At 35.0% G+C, this 17053-nt stretch overlaps 1 protein-coding gene and 1 pseudogene across 1 annotated transcript; one reads left to right on the top strand and one right to left on the bottom strand.

Moving 5' to 3' along the window:
- The first annotated feature begins 1343 nt into the window (after positions 1-1343).
- On the top strand, positions 1344-3966 carry LOC147408904 (phenylcoumaran benzylic ether reductase POP1-like; annotated as a pseudogene).
- A 639-nt stretch (positions 3967-4605) lies between these two features.
- Positions 4606-6388, bottom strand: LOC147408903 (uncharacterized). Its single transcript, XM_086423517.1, has 2 exons — positions 5651-6388; positions 4606-5545 (listed from the first exon to the last, which is right to left on the bottom strand). The coding sequence occupies exons 1-2, from the start codon at positions 6209-6211 to the stop codon at positions 4781-4783; spliced, it is 1326 nt and encodes a 441-aa protein (XP_086279643.1). The 5' UTR covers positions 6212-6388; the 3' UTR covers positions 4606-4780.
- Between the last annotated feature and the right edge of the window lie 10665 nt (positions 6389-17053).

Below are 17053 nucleotides of genomic sequence, written 5' to 3'. Positions count from 1 at the left end.
CTCTGTAAAAGTATGACTGGTTTTACTACCATAGTATAATTGTTTTTATTAATTTGATTGGTATGCATCTATTTCATGGCACATTGAAAAGGGCACCTCCACTTTAACTATCCAACTATGATTTTATGGGCAACATCTTTCTCGATCTCTCCACTCTTATATGAAAATCGAGATAATGGAGAAAAAAAATCTTTGAAGTGGGCAGCCGGTTTCAGAATTTTGAAGAAACCCTTTCCATTGGATTACATGTGGCATTTCTAAGAGGTATTTTAAATTTTGCGGATTTGTAGGGGAGTGAAATAAAATTCAAAACGCCATGTGTTTTGTAACGAGGAGGGTTCCTTCAAATTTTGAAGCAGGCTTTGGGGTAGTTCTTGAAGTGAGTCACATTGGGGTAGTTCTTGATCATCACATTTCATTGGACACTCCTCTTCACATGTTCAGTCTTACTTCTACTTATTCTAAAATTCTTGGATTCCAATCTCTCTATAATTCTGTGACTTACTCTTTATTCTTATCAACTAATACTGCATCATCTGCAAGAAACATACAACAAAGTTCATGCTCTTGAAAGTAAGTAATTAATTACTTTATATAGAATCATAGAAAATAAATACGGATCTGTGCCCTCACAGAAAATAACTTGTAACTGAAACTCATTGGCTCCTCTCTAGTTGCCCTCACAGAAATTACAATATCTGTGTGTATATATATATATATATATATATATCCTTAATTATGTCAATGTGTCCACTTGGAACTCTTGTTTTCAATAATTATTAATTTATTTTAGAATCATGATAATATGACTCACTAGTTGACTCCCTGGCATGGACAAGCTCGGGAATTGTAGATCTATACGCCTTGGGATACACAATTGCACTTCCTCATTTTTTTAAATTTGTATCTCGAGGGAGTCATGTATCCCGAGGCATACAAATCTACGATTTCTGAGCTTGTCCACGCCAGGGAGTCGATTGAGAGTGCCATCTGGCAAGTTATATTATCAGGACTCTTTATTTTATCATATATTTTTTCCGATATTCACTAAAACTCATATTAAGATTCTTCATATTTTCCATGATTGATCTAGCTGACATAAAATCAAATTAAATATATATAACTTCGATAATATAGTATGTGCTACTGTATTGTTATTTTGTTATTTTGTTATTTTGCAAATTGTGCCTTCTGAGAAGCCTTTGAAAAAGTCAGTCGGGTTGGGCTGCCCAATTCATTTAATACTGTAACACTACGTCCCAACCATGGCCGAATGCATGAACCATAAGATATTATGGCCATAGATATTTCAAAATAAACTAAAATAAAGGATTTGTGCACGTTTCCTTTAGGATAAATTTCAAATATCTTTTCTTCTGATCTCGGTTTACAACAAAAATCATAAGAGGCGGCAACATAATCGAAAATTATAATATTAAAAAAGGAAAATAAACAGACCTTTATGCTTCTTTAAAGGTTCTCAATTGGAGAAAGTGAATCGTGTCTGATTTACTCTCCAAAGAGTTACAAAGCAATGGCGGGTAAGATTTTGATCATTGGAGAGACGGGCGACATCGGAAAATTCATCATACAAGCAAGCACGAAATATGGACATCCCACATTTGCTTTGATCAGAGAAAGTGCAGTTTCTGATCCAGTTTAAGGGAAACTCATCGAGAATTTCAAGAAATCTGGCGTTACATTGGTCTATGTATGTATCTTTCTCATCTCCGATACTTGAAATCTTTGTATATATTATGGTTTTAAAACTCATTTTGATGTCTCGTCTCGTCCATGAAAGAGACCATGAACCAATATGATTTTAAATCTCGTCCGATACGTTTGACTTGTCTATCCGTCTTGTTGGTGGATGATACCAAGACGTTTCGGACAAGTCTTCTCGGCTGTTGGTCATGGACAGATAGCAGATCAGGTCAAGATTATTGCTGCCATTAAAGAAGTTGGAAATGTTAAGGTACCAAAGATCATTCCAAAACTAATATGCAAGTCCCAAGCAAATTTAGAAACTGGTTATGTGTATAAGAAAAAACTGGACTCTACATTGTTTATTTTAATATTGCACTATCGGTCAATTCTCAAACAATTACCAAAGTTTTCAAAAAATACCTGCTTGTTTTAAAATGCTTCATGCTAAGATAATATTGGATGATAATTGTCAGAATATGAAGGGAAAAAAAACTATACCCAAGTCCAAATAATAGCGAACCTAGGACTGAGACACCCCGGGCACACCCCAAGCAAGCGATGAATCCATCCTTAGAAAACAACTATATATACCACGTCGTCATACCTAGGGGAAAGGAAGAAAGCCTAGCAACCCGAGATGGATCCCTCTTGAGAGAGTTGATTGGGTCACCTACCCACATATACACACCGACCAATCATTAAAAAGAGTGTTGATTAAACCAATCCCATGTGTTGGATGTATTGACATGTTAAGTATTAATCAAAAGTCATTCGAAGGCAAAGATATGCAATGTCTCTAATTAAGTCCTTACTTTGTCGAATTCCTTACGACTTGATCTTCAAAGTGCAAATGCAGATCTTCACTGATGAGGTCGGGAACAATCTAACTCCAGATCAGATCAAGAAGGCTACGAAGATCTAAACAAGAACAAGATTTTGTACCCAAAATAATTAATCTCACTATCATTTTTTCAGCGATTCTTTCCCTCGGAGTTTGGGAATGACGTTGATCATACTCATCATGCTGTTGAGTCAGCAAAGAACTTGTTTGCAATGAAAGCTAAAATTCGCCGCACTGTCGAGGCTGAAGGGATTCCCTATACCTATGTTTGCTCCAACTTCTTCACAGGCTATTTTCTACATACATTGGCACAGCCCGGAGCCACAGGTCCTCCTAGAGATAAAATCACCATCTTAGGCGATGGAAATGCCAAGGATAACTAATGCCCTTTACTTCCAAAATCCAAGTTTCCCAACACTTGACATGACGCCCAAGCCAAAACCCAAACTCAAACAATGAAGCTCCTCCCAATATTGATTTTGCTGGAACGACACTCCTATCTTAATTGAAAATCAAGGATATGAAATTGATATAAATCATCTTTAACTCCTTAAGAATGTGGGTTAATCAACCCTTTTGTTTGAATTATATTTTATGATTCGCATCTCTTTTCGTCTCAACGGTTTTTAATGTGGAAGATGACATTGGAACTTACACCATCAAAGCTGTGGATGATCCAAGAACCTTGAACAAGATCCTCAACATCAGACCCCCAGAAAATACTCTCCTTTAATGATCTGATCTCCTTATGGGAAAAGAAGATTGGCAAAACCCTCAAAAGAATCCACGTCCCTGAAGACCAAGTTCTGAAAAACATCAAAGGTCAGTAAGAACTGAGCTACATGGTAAATCTTAACTGTAGTAGAAAACTGACAAAATGAAGGACCATTTATGATTCTAAAATTTTCAACTCAACTGAATTTTGATACTTTAAATTTCATCAGCCATAAAATAAAATAAGATAAAAAATGCTTGCACAACATTATATTTTACAATATTGCCTATTTTTGTTTTGTTATATTTTTTCCTAGTCTGTTTGTTTGTGCAGAGGCCGTGGATCCATTAATAAACTTCATATTATCAGTCACTCACTCGGTTTTAGTGAATGGAGACCACACCAACTTTGAAATTGAACCTTCATTTGGGGTTGAAGCTTCTGAGCTTTATCCTGATGTGAAATACACCACTGTGGATGAATACCTAAATCAGATTGTCTGAGATTTAAGGATTAATCTCTGTTTAGATGCTCTTGCATACTACTAATAAATAAATAAAGAGTCATCATTTTTGGATGTGTTAGAGAGAGATTGAATGGGATTGTTTTATACTCATTGTTTCATATACATTTATGAAGCATGCATGTATAAAGTCCTTAATTAAATCTGTCTAAAGTTTATGAACCTATATTTATGTCAATAAATGCGTCAGTTTATCTTGAAATATTGCATGTTCCTCTTGATCTCAGAAATTTGGGAATGCTTCATTCATATACGAATTAGTACATAATAAACCAAATCAGAAACTAGCCACACACAAAAAAACCTTGATTTTTTCCCAAAGCCCGGGGATGCTCTGATTTGATAAGGGTGAAGCACTTGATGGATACTAGTTTGCAGCATTATGCCTTTTTTATAAACCTATTGGACTCCTGGATTTAAATCTAGTCCAAGGCAACTCGTCTGATAAGCTTCGGCATCATCCACCAATGAGACGGATAAAAAAACATCAAATGTATCGGACAAGATTTAAGCCATGGTTCATTTGCCTTATTGTTGAACGAGACAATTCAAACATATCAGAAAATCATCCGAGACGACTCGGTCTCATTCATTGACGAGACGTCAAAACAAGTTTTAAAACCATGATTGGACTTAAGTGCCAAGACAATCTCCTTCATGTTATGGCTAAGAGGAATATTAGGTTAGCGGGTGCCATATGGGTGGTTGTGAGAGTAGAGTTTGCATCAACTCTGCTTCGTTAAAGTCTTAAAATAATCAAAACCTGGTAATTTATGTTGGTTTTTCGACTACTCATGCCAGTAGTCATGCCACGATTAGTAAATAATAATAATGCCTTAGATACCTGTGATAATGTAAATTCGGCATATTTTTCATGTCTGTGTTTAATTAAGCAGTTTTCAGTACAAAATTGCAAAGTTAGAGCAAAATCTAAGTTAGTTAACCATCAAGTCTTGAAAACAGCATAACATTCTAATTGAACGGTATTGAATGATTAGGCTTCACTCTCGAGATTTTCATAGAATTGCAACACTTTTGGGTGTGCCATGATCTTGGAGGAATCAAAACCAGATAAATGAAGGCCATCCAAGCTTCTAACTCTAGAAAGAGCAACATAAACCATCCCGCAACCAAACACCCTTGAAAGATCGGTGTGAAGGCTGTCAAGAGTCATCCCTTGGCACTTATGTATGCTGAGCGCCCACGCCAGTATGAGGGGAACCTGCCTTCGAGTTGCGAGCACTACTTCACCTTCCATCACATCCCATCTATCCGGCGGAATCACCATCTCCAACCCTGAATCAAACCGGACTTTGGGCAACAGACCTCGGGAACATATGCTTCGAATCACCCCACCTTCCTGTTTGACAAAATCCGTAACCGTCCCAGTCGCACCGTTCACAAGACCTATCTCCAAATCCTTGTTCTTCACCAACATCACCCTTGCACCCAAACATATCTTCAACTCCTCAGCTCCAATCCCTTGTTTAAGCTGACTCTTCCAAGGTTCCTCTCCACTATCATTTGCTCTGTAAGTGATAATCTCACCACCCAAACTTCTCAACCTCTCATCATTCACTCTCTTAACATCTTGGTTTCTCGGATAAAGCCGTGGCACCTTCAATGACGAGTTAATTCGATTGCTACAACATTGACTTAGAATTCGGAGATGTCGATTATCCTTACGACCTCTTCTTATCCCCTGGAGCAAGTCTATCAATTCTGAATCCGACTGTCGAAAGACCTGACTCAATTCGACCTGCAAATCAAAACTAGCATTCCAACATTCGGCTTCAAAAGCAAATTCCTTAACCGAAGAAGGATCATCAATAATGGGAGGAAGTTGAAAGAAATCACCACTAACAATCAATTGAATTCCACCCCAAGGAGCTTTAATCCGAGGCCGCATCTTCCTCGCTATGTACTCGAGATCATCGAAGAACTCGCCACTTATCATGCTCACCTCATCTATAACAAGAGCTTTCGCAGTTTTCCATCTACTTGAAGCCTGTTTATTCTTCGCCACTCGTTTAAATAAGAATTCTCGATCTCCACTACCGATTCTAACTCCAGCAAACGAGTGAAGGGTTTGACCATTGAGTGCGCAAGCAGAGACACCAGTAGAAGCCGTGACGAAGACTTCGTGAGGTTGGTGGGTTTGTCTAAGACGATTGATTGCTTGAAGGAGTACGATACTCTTGCCTGTTCCAGCAGATCCAGTGATGAAGACAGATCGGCCATCTGATATAGCTTTCAAGACTTGTTCTTGTTGATTGGTTAGGTTCATAGATGATCCCCAATTATATCTGTAGTTGTTGCTGAAGCTTCGACATGATGTAATTGCAGTTGCAGCGACTCGGTTGAATAGGAATCGGACGATGTGGGAAGCATATCTCATAATCTTGATCGTGAAGCCCTCTCTCATGCTCTCAATCTCTCTCTCTTATCTCTGTCGATTGTTCTAAAAACTGAATGAATCAGATTGATTCTCCCCCATTACTCGTTTTTCAAGGGCGCGAAGCGAATGTGACGTTCAAAAGTTTGAAATCCATCTGAAAAATACCAAAAATTTCCCCAAATCTTCGTGTTCTGTCTTCTTTGACCTAAATCGGGGCGATTCGTGGTTTCAAGAAACTGATTGTGGGATCGGATCGGTACCCACTGAGTTCGATTTGACTCAGCTTATCTGATTCGACTTAGATGAGTTAAACTCTCTAAAATCCATTTTAATTTTATGAATTGTAAAAGCATGATTGGTTGTCACATGGATGCAAAGCACAGTCTTTGAAGAATTTAAAAAAATAAAATAAAACAATTTTGTACCATTGAATTTGGATTTTGAGCTAGAGAGTCAAACAATCATCCATTTTCAAGATTTTGACGATCAATTGATTATGAACTCTAGAAAGCTAAGGTGTCATTTTAGTCGATAAATGAACAGATACTTTGGTCTAGGCTCTACAACGTTTGATCCTCGTAATCTTTTTCCATATTTAATTGATACCCTTGTTAGCAATTCGAAATACGGCAAAAATTTGATACATGAAAATTTTGAATTCTATTTGTAAAATTCCGATTAAAATTTTGATAAATGAAAAATATGTGGCATATGTTTTATACATGTATTATCTGTCTTCTTTCAAAAATCCGATAATATGATAGTGAGGGTGGTGATAAAATTGGTAAAGATGATGATATAGTGGTGGTGGTAATAATGGTGGTGGTAATAATGAGGGCATTGAGGTTTTATAGAAGAAGACCAAATTCAATAGACATATCATCAATTTGAAAAATTAAGGTGTAATCCTAAATTAATGTAAAGAGTCATGTCATTATTATTTTTTTAAAGATTAAAGAGACATTTGTAACCTAAAAAGGTGAATTCCTCCAAAATTTGACTGCTTCAAAGTTAACTTGTGTTAGGTTGTGTTTGGTAAACTTTCTATAAAGTACTTCTACAACTTTTAAGTTGGAAAAGTGAAAAAAATGGAAAAAAAACATGTTTGGTTAGAATAGTAAAAAGGTCATTTTAAAAAATAGAGCAAAACAAATAAACACTTAAAGTAGAAGTGAAATTTGAATGATTTCTAATTTTCCACTAAGGTGGGAAGTTAATTTTCCACCCATCTCCATGTAAGAGAATGTGGGCTCAAACCCCCTTCATACCCATCTTTTTTTTTTATTATTTCTTGTTTAATAGAGCCAAGGGTTTCTCTTCTGTCTTTCTTTCATTAAAATTTCTGAAACAAGGATCTTCACATGTGTGTGTATCTCTATTTGTGTACTTGATTTCCATTGGTCGTTAAACTTTCTTTCTTCAATCCATAACACTAAGGAAATCCTAGAATTCATGCTCATACCATGATAAATTTAGGAGTTCAACTCAAAACCAATTGGCAATGAAAAGAGAGGCTCAGGATTTTATAAGAAGAGAGACAAGGCAATTTGTATCTAATGTGGGACTAAACTCAACAAGCCCCTGCAAGTGTGAATTGGATTACGTTAAAGCACGTTAAGATATATGAAATAAGTAATGTGGAGGAGAGAAAGGTCCGCTCTGATACCATGATAAATTTGAGATCCAACTCAAAACCAACTTAGAATGTCCAGCATTCAAGCCAATTCCTAGCTGAATAAGGTTCCTCTATATCGTACTGGAGGAGGAGAGGCATCGCAACAGGGGAAGATCAAAGAAGCTTAGGTGGTGTTTATTATCGCTTCTTGAAGCGCTTTTGAGGTGAGAATCTGCGTCTCACTCTTAAATTACCGTTTGGTAATATTTTTTGCGTTCAAAATTTGCGTTTTTAAACGCAGATTGGAAAAGCTAATAAAAGACGCTTTTATATTCGCGTTTGCGGGAGTTTCTAACACCGAAAAACGGCTCAGCAGAAAAGACCGAAGTATCCTCGATCTCTTCTCTACTTCTCTTCTTCCCTTCTCTGCGACAGAACTGCACAGCAGCTTCCTTTCTCGACGAATCACGCATCTCTTCTTCTTGAAAATACCTCGCACATCCATTCTTTATCTCTCTCTCTCTTCTTCTCGACAGCACGCAGCTGTTCTTCGTTCAACCGAAACCCCACAAACACCTCTAGATCCCCATTGACGATGGCACACATCTCCGATCGAAGCCATCGACGATAAATTGGCGACGGCAGGCATCTATGATCGACGCCATCGACGATCGATTCTTGGGTTTCTTCTCGTATTAGTTGTGTTAGTAGAGCCGACGTTCAATCGAGCATTCAATGGCCGAGTTATCGATAAGATAACTCTCTACAAAGTATTTTAAAACTTTTAAATTTTCTATTTTTCTTTGTTTTCTGTTCTTAGATCTGTTTTCTTTCTTTGATTTTGTAGTTAGGAAACATTTGAGTTCACAGGGACGAACAACAGTCAACTTTGGCCCAACGAATCTGGTATGTTGCAGGGAAGGTAAAGTTTTTACAAATTCTTGTTTCATCTAGTTTGCAGTTATTTTGATTTAGGAAATTTGATCTTTTAGAGTGATTTGGTTGGTTCTTATACATAGTTAGCATTTTTCAAGCTTATGAAATATTTTGTGTGGGAATAGTGTAGGTTGAGTTCTGAATGAACATTTAAGAATCCAATGGAGAATGAAAAAAAAATTGAAATTCAGGAATAATTTTAGTAAAATTTGAATTTAAACCAAAAACATAAAATTTATTAATTTTATTGCCCTTCAATGCCTCTGAAGGTTAAGTGGTAGTTCTGATCTCACCACCTCAATAAAATGAAAAAGTTTGTCCTTACTATTTAGGTGTTGGAAATTCCACCCATCATGTGTATACTTCAACACCCTTAGGTACAACAAATTTTTTTTGAAAAGAGGTACCAATCTAATGAAAGTTATATTTCTTTGAATTTTAAATGATAAATATATCTTAAGAACAAAATGGCATGACTGACCAACATTACAATGAGTACCAATTTGAACATCATTGTTATTAACGTGGAACCTTGTGTTACTCAAGCTATATTTCTTGGTCACATACTCATTGTTATTGTTGTTGTTATTGTTAGAATCGTTGTCATTGTTTGGCTCCTTGTACTCGTAGTTTTGACCCAAGTTCCACACATCCCAACAACATTAGTTAGTAATGATGGTTCCTTTGTATTTGGTACTTTACCAGCTAAGCTACCTGACACCTTTGCCTCAATGGAGACTATTATTTCATCAAAAAATTTATGATTTGTATGGGGTATTCTGATAATTTTTTATATATTCTGGGTGCATTATGTTGGATTGCGTATTATGTAGATATTTTGTTTATCAGGAAAATTTTATATGTCTATTTTTAAGAGGAGATCCTGCCGAAATTTCTATAGAATTATAAATTTTTCTATAATTTTTTTTGAATTATAAATATTTTTAAATCCAATAAAATTATTTTTAAATTTTTTTATATAATTTTATTATATTTATATATATTTAGTGTAATTATATATTTATAAGGGTATTCTGATAATTTTTTATGCATTTTGAGTGTTCTATCAACCTTTAGGGTATTCTGGTCATTTTACCTTAAACAACAGATACTAGAAACTGTATCAAGCAATAATTACCAGATTCTCTTCAACAGCACAGCACTTCTACGAAGCTGTAACAAACAAGTTTTTCAATGTTTCAGCTTCTGACAGCGGATTCTGACAATAGAAGCTGACAGCAGATTCAGGCAGCTGAATCAAACGGGGCCTTAATAACAAAAGAGTTTGCCGAGAGTTTCTCTACCCCAATAAATCTATGAGTAATGCTGGGGTGACACAGGGATTTACTGTGATTCTCACATTTCTGACGTGGAGGTGGCCACATAACCATAGATGCTTTTCAATTGTATCTCGATGAAAGAATCTATAGCTATCACGTGCATTGAGAATCACTGTGAAAACAAAGGCTTTTTGAGACCGCACTTATCGTTCACTTCAAGACCAGCATCAGAAAGTCGGACTCTTTGACCACGAACGAGAGCCTGCAACTTTACAATTCCCTGCAAACAACGTAAAGTAGCAACAGCTTGTCTCCTCAACAGGTGCCCAGGAACAAGTGCTCGCACCCTGATAATGCCTCTAAAGGGCCCGAAATGCCCTGCGAGCCAAATAACCCCTAAAAGCAGCTTGTGCCTTTATAGCAACATGTTCCAACTTGCTTATCTCCACATCATCTGGTGCACTTGATCCTCCTATGGTTCCTTGTTTATCTGCATATTGATTTCCCAAGAGTACAACCACCTCATTATGTGTGGAGCCTCTTCCAACACCAAGTTCCCTCCATTTCTATCAGCCGTACCAGGTGTTGGTTTCTACAATGGATGGATGATACACGGGAAAATCAACAGTCGGTTCTTTAGCAGCAATCCATGTTTCTTTCTCATTTGTAGTTCTCGAAGCATATCTTCCTTTCGACGAATTAGATCTGGATGCTTTCTTCCCAAAAAGTATGGTCTTGATCCATTTTCCTGGAGATTTCCCCATTGTGGGATTGCCAAGATCAAGAACTACTGAATCCGGGATTTCAAGCCCAGATAAATGTAGTCCTCTGAAACTCTAAATATGCAATTCCTCTAGTGATCACTCCATTATTTCTTCTTTCTTTCTTTCTATTCTACTCGATCTAGCTCTCCACCCTTGCTCTCTCTCTCTCTCTTAACGGACCTTGAACCCTTGACCTTGGGTATGCACTCAAAGCATATCAACCACCCAGGCTAAAGGAGGAACGGTAAGAGAGAGAGAGAGGGTGAAAAGTGAGATCGAGCAGAGAAGAGAGAAGAAATAATGGAGTGATCACTCGAGGAATTGTAGATTTAGAGGACTACATTTATCTGGGCTCAAGACATTCCTTTGATTACTATTCTAAACTCCTCTTCAATGGCATGGATTAAAATGTGTAGTCTATAAATAATATTTTATCGGTATAAAATCCCACCAGAAGAAGCTCAAAATAAATTTATAAACCACTACAATCTTCTTAGCTTGCAAAGTGCAAACTCTCAATTGGAAGAAGACTATCTAAGTTAACGAGAAACCACCAATTGGCACATAAAGATCAGAATAAAAACAAACCAATTTTTCCCATCACTGTTTTTCAAGAGTATAAACTATAATCTAAGAAAAATAGAAGAGGACTGACACCTACCGAGTTTACTCGTTTAAGTCATCTTATTTTAGACAAGATGCACAACAACTCCAACTCAATCTACAATTATTTATTAACATATATTTATACATAAATAAATTTTTTTTTCCATAAAAGAAGAGGGATTAGTACATATTTTTATTTAGATAATAAATGGTGAAATTAAATAAAATAAAATAAAAAATATAAATATATAGTTGACTCGCCTGAGTTTTATTGAATTAGGAGACATTTTCAAAATATCTGACAACTCAAATCATATATAGGATGGGTCATTGTAGAGGTCGGTACACATTGAATATTCTGCTTGTTCACCAACAATATTAAGATGACTCGGTGAGTCATCTCCAACTTTGTTCATGTTTTTAAAATCTTGAATGAGAGAGGAAAAGACGAGACAAATGCTCTAACTATTTTATATTTATTTTATAAATGATTGTAGTCCAATTTAGAGATTTATTGGTTCAATAAGTGCTTTTATCATGGGTATTACCAAGCGAATTTATGTTGCTTAAAAGCATTAGAACAAAAGTCATTCTTAGTAAAGTGTTTTTGCATAATTTGTTGGAAGGTTACAAAAGTAATACCAAACATAGTCTTACACGCACAACTTACAAGTTTACACTTTGCAATATACAACAAGTTATACTGAGTTTTTAAAAATTAGTAAAAAACATGTTTTATTTTCTTTTAGCTTAAAATTCCTGAATTATTCAAAATAGTTCAATAATTTGGAGTACCTTAATTGAAAAAAACAAAAAAATTCATGAATTTTTCAAGAATTAAACAGCAAATTGATAACAATGGTTGATACCAACAAATGATGAAACGAACTAAGAAACCCAGGTGAATCAAGAAACAAATTATACCTAATCTTAAGAACCATGAACTTGAATTTGAACCAAGCAAATTAACGAATAAGATAAAATATGTTTAAATTGTTTGATAGTAAGTGATGATTCATTATCTAGATCGACCCAACATAGTTGATGGTGATAATTTTATATTTTAGGCTGGTTGAAGAAACATGAAGGTAGGATTTAGGAAAACTTGTTTTTTTTCTCAAAATCCCCTTTTATTTGACCTTTGATTTATTTTGCAATTTTTTTAATTTAAAATTAAAATATATCATAAATAAAAAAGAAAAAAAAAAGTTAATGAAAGTGTAGCCAATAAAGGGTGAAAATCTTGTCCCCAAAATCGATCAAAGGTAGAAAATGTAATACTTTTGAAAAAAAAAAAAAAAGTGATTTAGATATGTTGTCCTTCGTTTCCATTGTTATAAGAGATACCACCCGTGTTTTCAAACGGATGGCATGCCTCCTTGACCAAGATTTTGTCTCAGAAACTAACAAAAAATGATCAAGCCAAAACCTCTTCATTTTTCACACATAAAGTCTGCCATTTTCAAGCTATTAACCTGGAAGGTAAATTACTTTTAACTTATTCAACCACCTCTTTAATACATCATCTTCAATGTATGATAAAAAAATCTTGATTTTTATATCCTAAAATTCTATTGTAATGAAAAATATAGGATTTTGTCACCTCTCTAACTATCTCACCATTGGAATGTATTTTATTACCCCAAACACTTACTTGTTGAGGATAAACCGATTTAATTCGAAATTATTGTTTTTGAGGTTTAAAGGTTGAAGGAGACATAATCTTAAGGTGAAAGTAAAAAAATCTTCAATTTGTAAGCTCGAGGATAAATTATTTCTAATCTTTTCAATCTCATCATTAATGTCTTGTAAAAACCCTAAACTTTTTTGAGTTCAAATTCCATCATCTACTAATTTGCCTAAAATCACATGTTGTTTCAATGGTTTGAAGGGAATATTATACTGAGTTTCACCGTCAAAGAAGAGGCTGAAAACTTCGCCAAAGTTTGAAGATGACTAGTTTGGGGAAATAAATTAGATTGAAGATGATTGCTTTTGGGGAGAAAATCAATTGGAGGTCGTAGGTGAAGATGTTCATTTATGTTAATCTCTTAGAAAATACCTATGTTAATGGGGGTATGTAATTACAAAGAGTCGTGTTGGAGTGACCTCAAGCTAAAATCTCATATCGTACTTCTCAATGTAAAAGTGTATGGGGAACCATAGATGCTTTTTCACTTGTTCCAACTTGAGATCAATTCGGCATTATTTAATTACAAAACAATGGTATCTCTAATATTGACGAAAACGTGGGGGCATATCTGTATCGTCGGGAAAAAAAAATTCATGGGTTTTTGGAAAGGGTAGGGTTAAAAGCCACCCAATTATTGTCAAGCGCATCCCACACTATAGTCAATTTTTCTTGTCTTATAAGAGTAAAAAGTTTTGAAATGGACTAATTTTTTTTGTGTGGAGATCATCCTCACAAAAAATCAGCCATTATGATACTTCCAACTCTATTAAAAGTGATTTACAAAAAATAAAAATACAAAAATAGATAATTTGCTATTCTTCAACATGTTTTGATGGGATTAGAAGTTTCAGAATAAATTGATATTGATGAGAAGATCATCCTCACAAAAAATCAGTTCATTCCAAAACTTTTAACCCATATAAGACAAAATAATTTGACTGTGGTATAGGGGTGTCCTTGATTATAATTGGAGTGTCCGTAATGCTAACTTTTTAGAAAACGGTAAAAGATGAATTATTTCCGTAATTGTAACTGTAACTATAACTGGAGGGTGTGAACGTGTATCTAAATTATCCAAAATCTTGCAAACGGTGTGGAAGGATCAATAGCAGCATAGTTCTATTCGAGGGGTTCTCACCACTTTCCAAAGACGGGTTAATCTCCAAATAGTCTCAAAATCAGTGGATGTGGCTCTCAAAATGACATTTTTGATTTTCCCTAATATTAAAAATAAAAAAATCCTCGTACCTAAACATCCACTATCGATAGATAATGATAATTCCGAAGTCACACTCATTCAACAACCAATCTACTGTGAGAGTGGGGTCCACAAATAGTTGGCTCTCGTGGACCGAAAATATCCAAACCTAGTACTCCAGTGGTGAGGAAACGAGGTGCGTGGCAGTCGATCTATCCAATAAAATCCAGTTTAGTACTTTTTCCATGTGTAATGGACAGCTCTACAGCCTTTACCTCTTGGCTCGAGCCACGAAAAGTGACTTGAGTTACAGCTTACTTGTACTCCTTTGACCGATATTATTGAGATTGTGAACATATTCCCTAATAATGAGAATCAATAGGATATGAGTCATGATTTTCTGACGCCTCCCTGTGACACACGCCCCAGTGAACACGTGTTAGAATCATATATTTTTTTTCCTTGTGATACACAATTGTACATCCCCATTTTATTCCTACTAACTCATCTCAACCATTAGAAACGCTTGTGTTTCCAAACTAGATGCCTTGCTCTTAATAACAATTTGTTTTCAGAGAAAAGTATATTCACTGTTTTCAATCTTCAAAACTTATAAATAAAATACAATATGAAGAGAAGTTAAGGAAGATTTTTGGCGAGAGATTGAATATGATAAATAGAATAATATTAGATCCATTATTACCTCTACACAGGGATGAACCCAGCGAATTTTACTTGTAGAAGCCGAACTACTAATAATATGAAGGTGAAATTAGAAAATTTTAAATAATATAAGGATTTTGAAATTTTGATTTTCTATTAAAAAAGGATTTAGAAGAAAAATATTGAAAAAGGACAAATGAGGGTTTATTGGCTTCTTGCAACTCAAATTTCAAAATAATGAAGTGGAGAAGACAAACCTTAACAATTAGTCTTATGCCATTTGATCAAAATAATCTTTATTTTAGGGAAAAAAAAAACTCAAAATTACCAAGTAAAGTTGACTCGAGTCGGTGAATTTTAAAATTACTATTTTTTAAGTGTATAATAAATTATTGAAATTGTGAAAGAATTTGTCTTTCCCAATATTTTATATATAAAAGAGTAAGTCTAGCCTTGCTAACTATAGGTTAGCGAAATTGTGAAAGAGTTTTTCTTTTCTTAATTTTATCTATGTAAGAGTAAATCTAGCCTTATTAACTTAGTATGAATTCGTATCGTACTAAGGGTCGTTGAGTTCATCTTGTGGCATCCCAAAACATGATCCGATGTTATAGGGATATAGGGGACACAATTTTATGAACTTAAAAAAAATACTTAAAAATGTTGTTTTTAACTATTAAATTTTAATTTTAAATTTAGAAGATCAATAGTCTTTCATTTAAAAAAGGATAATGCTAAAGTAACATTGTTGGGGACATTTCTTACGTGGAACTACGTATGAATCATAGATGCTTTCATCGAGACACACCAATGTTACTCTAGCATAACTCTTTTAAAAACCTTGAAACCTCCCCCCCCCCCCCCCCCCCCCCCCCCCCCCACACACACACACACAAATAAAAAATGAACTAACTTTTTCCATGAAGTCTAGAGGGTTGTAGTGTTGGATTCCAATTTAATAATCCATTTGTATTCAAGGACTCTTAGTAAGATTTGAAATCTTACCAAGTTAATAAGGAAAGTGTTTCTCTATATAAAAATATTGTGTGAGAGCCACAACACTATCCATTTGTAAATTAGCCCATACAATTGTGAAATGGTTTTTTTAGAGAGTTACTATTGACATTGAAACTTTTACTTATTACATGTCAATTCCTTAAATTATTTACCAAACCCTAATTAAAGATTAAAACAAACCATTCAAACATTACAAAAGTTGTAAGTGATTACTTCAACATCACAAAACATTATAACAAATTTAAGCAACTCCAAAATTTATTTACAATTAGGATTAGGCCCATATAAAATCCTAAATCTAACAAAAAGAAATCTAAAAAAAAAAGGACAAAGAGATTTTCTATTAGTGACCCTACTTTTACTTATTCTCATCAATTGACTTAATATTTTTTAGATCTAATTGGGGTGTAATAAGTAAAAGTTGGAGTGTCAATAACAACTTTCATCTTTTATCCCAAGATTTTATCTAAAAGAGTATTTTGTGGGGGCCACACACCTTCTACACATATTTTGACTTCAACCCTTATTTGCATGGCTGAGCGGGCTAAGTATATATATATATATATAATTAATTTTTTTTGTGGGAGCCTTGGCCCCCCATTGTCCCTTAGTAGTTTTGCCCTTTGCCTCTACAGACGGATTGAATGGGTTACAAATAATATTTTAGAAGTCGAAGAATTTGGAGACAATGAGCTTTTAGTAGAAAAGCCAAGAGATTTTAGTTTGGCAAGAAGTTGGGGTTAAGGGCATTTAGATAATTTCTTATTAGTCTCTCAGAAAAGACTGCAGCCAAAGGATATTTCAAGTTGGGCCGTGATAGAGTGACCTCAGGATTCAACCTCACATGGATGCTTTTTCACTGGGATCTCCAGGTCCCTACACACTTACATGTCAGGAAAGTGTGAGGTACAGTGTTGACGTTAGTTCAACATTATTCTCCCCAGTTTACTTAGATGGGTTTAGAAATTTACAATAGAACAATGCTGAAGTGACTTAACGTTTGTACCCCATATCGCACGTTTTGATGAGAAAATGTATATAAATCATAGTCACTTTTTATTGAGATACGAGTAAAAAAACGTTTAGGATTCCGACAC

Source organism: Akebia trifoliata, chromosome 2 (genome assembly GCF_017979445.1).
Source record: "Akebia trifoliata isolate Shusen 1 chromosome 2, ASM1797944v1, whole genome shotgun sequence".
Taxonomy (NCBI): Eukaryota; Viridiplantae; Streptophyta; class Magnoliopsida; order Ranunculales; family Lardizabalaceae; genus Akebia; species Akebia trifoliata.
The sequence above is the reverse complement of the archived record's forward strand: the minus strand, read 5'-3'. Positions and strand labels throughout refer to the sequence as shown.